The sequence below is a fragment of the Cynara cardunculus genome (assembly GCF_001531365.2).
Source record: "Cynara cardunculus var. scolymus isolate 2C chromosome LG 14, CcrdV1, whole genome shotgun sequence".
NCBI classification, from domain to species: Eukaryota; Viridiplantae; Streptophyta; class Magnoliopsida; order Asterales; family Asteraceae; genus Cynara; species Cynara cardunculus.
The window spans coordinates 285,033-291,680 of record NC_037541.1 but is presented as its reverse complement, the minus strand read 5'-3'; the positions used below and the strand labels follow the sequence as shown (position 1 = coordinate 291,680).

General features: G+C 31.9%; 1 protein-coding gene across 1 annotated transcript; it reads right to left on the bottom strand.

Moving 5' to 3' along the window:
- Positions 1–5,427: 5,427 nt before the first annotated feature.
- On the bottom strand, positions 5,428–6,482 carry LOC112526818 (transcription factor DYT1). The gene is made up of 4 exons (XM_025137236.1): positions 6,219–6,482; positions 5,965–6,138; positions 5,668–5,844; positions 5,428–5,499 (listed from the first exon to the last, which is right to left on the bottom strand). Exons 1-4 carry the CDS (start codon positions 6,480–6,482, stop codon positions 5,428–5,430), a joined length of 687 nt encoding a protein of 228 aa, XP_024993004.1.
- Between the last annotated feature and the right edge of the window lie 166 nt (positions 6,483–6,648).

Here is a 6,648-nt window from a genome sequence, read left to right as displayed (position 1 = left end):
CATATTAAAATAATAATTTTAAGTTTTTGGATTAATTAATTAATTTTGTTCTAGAAGAATATTTCTAATTTTGTTTTAAGATTCTTATACATTTCATAATAACTTTTTTAATTTATTATAAAAAAGAAAAATATAGTTGATTTCAGATAAGGTGTATATCAGTTTCTAGTTGGATCTAATCAGATCCAATTCTTTTTGGATGTAAGATTTTATCATTTGATCCAATTTAATCAGCATTGGACAACAGATCCAATCCAATCCAGCGAATAGTAGGATTGAGTCGGTTTCATCCATTGGGTATTACTATTGGTTATGCATTGGGTTAGATTTGATACATCCTGATCCAGTATATTTTGGCAAAAAGTTGATTATCAACCACTCCAACATGACCCACACGGAACCTGACTCCAAGGACACCAATATGAGGGAGCATATTTGGATCACTCGGCGATTGAGGCTAGCAGGGAGCTGGGGATCGAACCCAGGATGTGTTGTATTTGGGCAAGGTCATCTCGCCCCTTTGACTTGTATGTTATAGATTTGGGATGTCAAACAAAATAGAAGACTTTTACTTATAGACTTTTTCCTAGAAAATCTGTAGCTAAAAGGATGATTCTTCACAAAACCGTCATAAAAGTTGGTGGGTAAACTATCGACAGGCAATTCAAAACAGTGATAGATTACCCAATTATTCTCTGGATGATCCGTTGGTATTTTCTTGAAATATATCGGATTTTACCGGAACCATTGGTATTTTCCGGATGATCCGTCTGCAATCCCGGGAGGAAAAATTCTCTGATTGATTTTTGTGGATAAAAATCATTTGTCTTGTACTGTTTGTATGATTCAGAATATAAAATTCCATTTTTTACAAATAATTTAAAAATAATAAAAATATTTTTTTTATTAACTATTTATTTAAGAAAATGTTTTAACATATTTTAAAACATCATTATAAGCAAATTTTATGAAATCCCGCGAAATACCAACTTACCCGTTAAGATTTCAAAATCCTACGTTTATAAGATTTCAAATCTAAAAAATCTTTCGAACCAAACATGAGATTGAAATGAAATTCAGTACCAAAACCCTTCAATTCCAATATAATCCTGCAAACCAAACGAGACTGATGTTATCATTTGGTTTACTTAAAAAATGTATTATAACCACTTATTTTAAAACAACAAAAAAATAATTGATTATTTAATTTTAATTATTTAATATTATATAATTACTTTTGTCATTCTCATAAAGACTCCTATAACCACTTTTTCCAAAAGATTTATAATTATTATATTTTAATTTAAAATCATATTAATTCAAATTCCAGATATCCATTAACACCACCAAATACCAATAGTCAACCAAGTAGTCAACCTTTCACTATCATAGCCCAAAAGGCAGCCCGGTATTTTTGGGCCATATTTTAGATTGAGCCCAATATTGTATAGAACTTGACCCGGCCCATAAAGAAATCTTGACCCAGACTTTATTGAGCTTCGTATTTTATATGCAATATTACAATACTTATTTTCATGAAAATTTAAGATAATAAAATTATTATTATTATTATTATTATTATTATTATTATTATTATTATTTATAGAACCTTTTGTAAATGAAGAATTGTTTTTCAAATCATTTTTATAGGATTCATTTTAGCATAACTCTCAGGGTTTATTGTCACTCAGGGTTGTTTGTTTATCTATTAATAGTTTAATTAAGAGATAATTTTTGAATCGTTAAGAGATGAATTTTGTTTGACAAAAAAAAAGTCAGTCTCTTAATGGTTCCAAGACCCTCTAAATGATTTTTTTTGTATCATGTATCTCCCTTAACCATTCAGTGTTCTAATTTCATTGTAAACAATTGTATTTCATTTTGTACTATATCATAAGAGTCACTTAATCATTTTGGCCACTTAATCATTCTGTACCAGACTATTCAACAACTCTCAAAGAGCCTCTTACTCATTTGTCTCAAAATAAATATCCATAATAGAAAATACATATTATTTTAGAAATGTGTAATCGTAACACTTTTTTATTAACAAAAAGATAATTTTATCCTTAATGATAGAGATAAAAAAATTCTTCTAACAAAAAGACAATTTTACCCTCAATGATAGAGAGAAAAAAATTTATTCATCTCATAATTAAGGGTAGAATAGGAAGATAAACATTTACTTTTGAAAAAAATTCGTCCATTTTCAAGTTTCAAGCATTACGAGAAATTCAAGAACGATTCTGCTTTTTCATAGTATTCGTTAGATCTTTTCAATTTATGTCCAGATCTTTCGGTTCTCACAGAAAACTAACAACTCCATAAAATAAAGAAAATGAAGGAAATCAGTACTGAGAATGTGTATCACTTGTTCTTCTCGTGACTCGAATGTACAACAAAACAGCAACAACGCAAGCCATTACATACCCTCCAAGAATAAGATCAGCACCCGCTATTGATTTATTGGATTTGTGATGTAATGGTATCCGTTTGATTCCAGGAAACAGAGACCCAGAAACCGATGAATCTGGCGGTTGGCTTGGCTCTACGACCAGAATGAGCTCACCCTCTAGACTTCTCATCGCATACGTCTCTGTAATGAACGCAACGAATGTTGCAATGAAGAGAAGTAGAAATCTTGCAATGCCCATATCAGATATTTGAATGTAAACTGTTACGTTTCAGTAATGGTGATACAAATAAATATGTATATATAGATAAATATAAATATATGAGACAAAGTCTTTAGAGGGTTTTGTGGGGTTTGATTTTGTGTCTTTAGCTTTGAATATTGAAAAGCGACTTGTGAAAACTTCCAAAGAAATATGAGTTTGAAAATTTAACTTGGGAAGGTTGTATTTAGAACAAACTTTATCATGTAATTTAATAATATGTAATTTAATAAAAATCGTTTACCAAAGACTTATTCGATAAGTGTTTACGGGTAAAATTGAACATTATTACTTACTTACCGGATAAGATTTTAGTCAACCAAAACGGCACCGGATGCAATAATTTACCCGATAAGCTCTTACTGTGGTAAGAGTCGTCGCCTTCATTTACCAGGTAAGACACTTGTTCCTTGTCTCGCTCTTACCGGGTAAGATTCTTGGTTCTTGTCATATTCATCCGGTAAGATAATGTGACTTGGTAAGATCTTACCCGGGTAAACATTGTGTGTTTGGTACACAAACATGACAGAACAGTTGTTCAACGTTTAGTAAGACATGAGATGACAGGACATGACATGACGGGTTAAAATGACCAATTAATCTCCAGTGAGTTGTTTAGTGTTTTTTTTCACTAAATAATCAATCTAAATGTTAACAAATACTATTTAAAAATACAAAAAAAAATATCTAACATAAATATTAATTAAAAACTCACATTCATAAATCAAAAGATTTAAACACCATGTTTACCAACACAAAAGTTGAAATGCCAAAAAGAGGTTGGAGGAGAGATCGATTTGATGAAGGAGACGAGCAAAAAGGCTGACGGCAGACATCTGATGAATGGAGTTCAGGTTTTGTAATTTTAGGGGTATATTGGTCAAATGCTTCTTTGTTCCACTTACTTCTAGGGGGATAGGAGGGATACACGCGTTCCACATTTGTTCCAGCTAGTTCCACTTTGTTCCATATAAAGACATGTCAAACATGGGACAAATGTGTTATGTCTTGTCATGTCCTGTCTCATTCTGTTCAGCGTACCAAACGCACATTTGGTAAACAACGATTAATTGTTTATCATTTCCATATTTTCCAAAAAGTGAAATTCCAATCTTAAACAATAAGGATTATTGACAGGTTATTTCTTTTATTACAAGATATTTAATTAATTTATTATTTTTTTAATAAATAGAAACTATAATAAATCACATTTTTACCAACTTGTTTTTTGGATTTTTATGAAGAATGGTTTTGTCAAAAGCATATTTAGGCTGCATTTTGATGATATCCAAGTTACCATGAAAAAGATGTAATGGGTTTTGAGATTTTCTTTAAAAAAACTGTGTATAAATTACATAAAAAAATAACGTACTTTAATTTGATTCTTATTTTGAATAACGTATATTTATAACTTTTATTTTGGTACCTAAAATGTAAAATTTTAAACATTTAAGTATCCTGGTAACCGGTTGAAAACTAATTTTATATTAAAAAAATTAATGTCAATAACCACGTCAGCAAATAATATTGAGTTGGATACCACATCCCTCGTCATATTAGCATGATAACCGGCTAATATTTCAACCGATTACCCGAGTATTTTAAACGTTTAAATTTTACATTTAGGTATCAAAATGGAAGTTCTGAAAGTACGTTATCCAAAATAGAAATCAAGTTAAAGTACGTTAGTTTTTTATATTTGATGTGGATTTTGAGTTTTTTTCTAATTAAAATAATAGTTTTTTATCTATAACAAAAAGCGCAAAACATCACATAGTTGTATAAGAATGCACTAAAATCACAATTTTAAAAGAACTCTTAACAACATACATACATACATACATACATATATATGTATGTATGTAATATGATGTCAAAATGGTGGTAAGAGTTCTCATACTATGTTATAGGAGTGTTTAAAAACCCGACTAATTAATCCGATCAACCCAACACGAAATAACTTAACCCGAAGCAACCCGATATCTAATCAAGTTGTAAAATTTTCAAACCATAGGTATTGAGTTAATATTGAATTACTATTATTTGAACTCAATTCAACCCGATGAACCCAATAATCTTTTTCTTCTTGGATTTAATATGATTGTTGAGTTTATATTAATATGTACATTAGACAATTACACTATCATGTACCTTCTTCATATACACGTATTTTTAATCGATTCTCCATCTCTATATAACTCATTCGTATATATGTTCAGTAACTATGAACATATATATGTAAATGTGATATACGTAATATTTAAGAAGTATGGATAAGTTGTATCAAATGTTTGATAATGAAAAAGAAGTTATGAGTAAAGAAATAACATATTCAATGTTAGAAGAATATTTTAATGTACCAAAGGTATCAACCCGACCAACCCGTACGGTTTGGGTTGGGTTGAGTTAAGATTTTTCAAGACGCAAACATTAGGTTGAATTATTTCAAATGTCTTCAATCCAATCAATCCGGCCCATGAGCATCCCTACTGTGCTATATTGTGATACAAATTTAGTTGACCATTGATGATCATGGATATGAAGCTTGAACCCTAAGTTTCACTTGTATATTGCAAGAAGTATCTTATAGAACAAAGAAGAGAACAAAACAATATATGCTAAAACCAAGAAATACGAAATGACATAATTGACCCCTCAATGAAATACAAAATGACATAACTGACCCCTGAACTATGGGAAATGACAAAAAGACAATACAACTCTAGCATTAATAAATATGGTTTGTTTAGGCTTATATGGCTTTAATAATCTCCACTAATACTTCTTGAACCTGCTCAGAATCAAGCATTTTACCTTGAGTTCCCTGCTTATTCATTCAGACATTTCACCATGGGTAAGACATATGAATACATGTAAGCATACACACATGCATGCATACATACATACCTACATACATACATGCATGCACGCATGCGCATATATACGTACGTACTTACGTATACATACGATCGTACATTTGAAAAATATGTACCTTGATGCATGAAGTAACAAGAAGCGCGCCTTTTGTGGCGGTAACGCTCGTATCAACAAGCTCAACGCCTAGTACGCTCATCGCCTCTATCAGCTTCGTAAACCCGCCTGCTTTCTTCCCGAAAACGATCTTCATCCACGACTTATTCTCGTCAATACGAGTCACCTCTACATCTGACTATACACACACATGTCAACATAACATGATCAATCTTAATCATGACCCTTAAATTGCTATCAGTCACGGGTTGTACCTGAGATACAACCCGTGGCTTAAGTTTTATCTTAAAAATCTAACCTCTATCCCCCAATTTTCCATTTTTTCTTCAGAAGGAACTTGTATGATCTCGGAAGGCTGTTCGTGCGCCATTTCCGCTTCCATTTCAACGATTTCGTTCTGAAGATCCGTGACGGAACTTTGAAGCTCCTTGATGTAATCAATGGCATCGGTTATGATCGTTTCTTTGTTCAACTGAAAATCAAGAAAAGTTAAATGTAACGATAATCGAAACACAAGAAACAGTAAATATACGATCGGTGTTGAATCATTGCATTGGTTATTTTCGGAACTAGAGATCGTAATTCTAGCATTCGGGATTTGAGCTTTTCGCGCCTCCGTCTTTCGGCTTTCAAGTTCTTGGACTTGAATTTTCCTTCATGGTTGGTATCATCATCATCATCTTGATCATCATCATCATGATACTGCTGCCTTCTGCTGTTTCTGCAAATCACCCTCTCAAAACTGGTGTGGGTTTCTTCAACCACAGGTGGTGGTGGTGGTGGTATTTGCAGATCAAAAAGGTTGGAAAACTCCATGGATGAATCAGTCCAGAGCTCATGGTTCATTTTTTCTTCAAAATGATGTGAAAAGAATGGTAAAGATTAAATCTTTATAGAGAGATTCTGCAAGAAGTTGATGTGGAAATCTGTTAAGCAACTTGAGTTCACAAGGGTAACATTGCCATGGGGTGGGGTGGGGTGG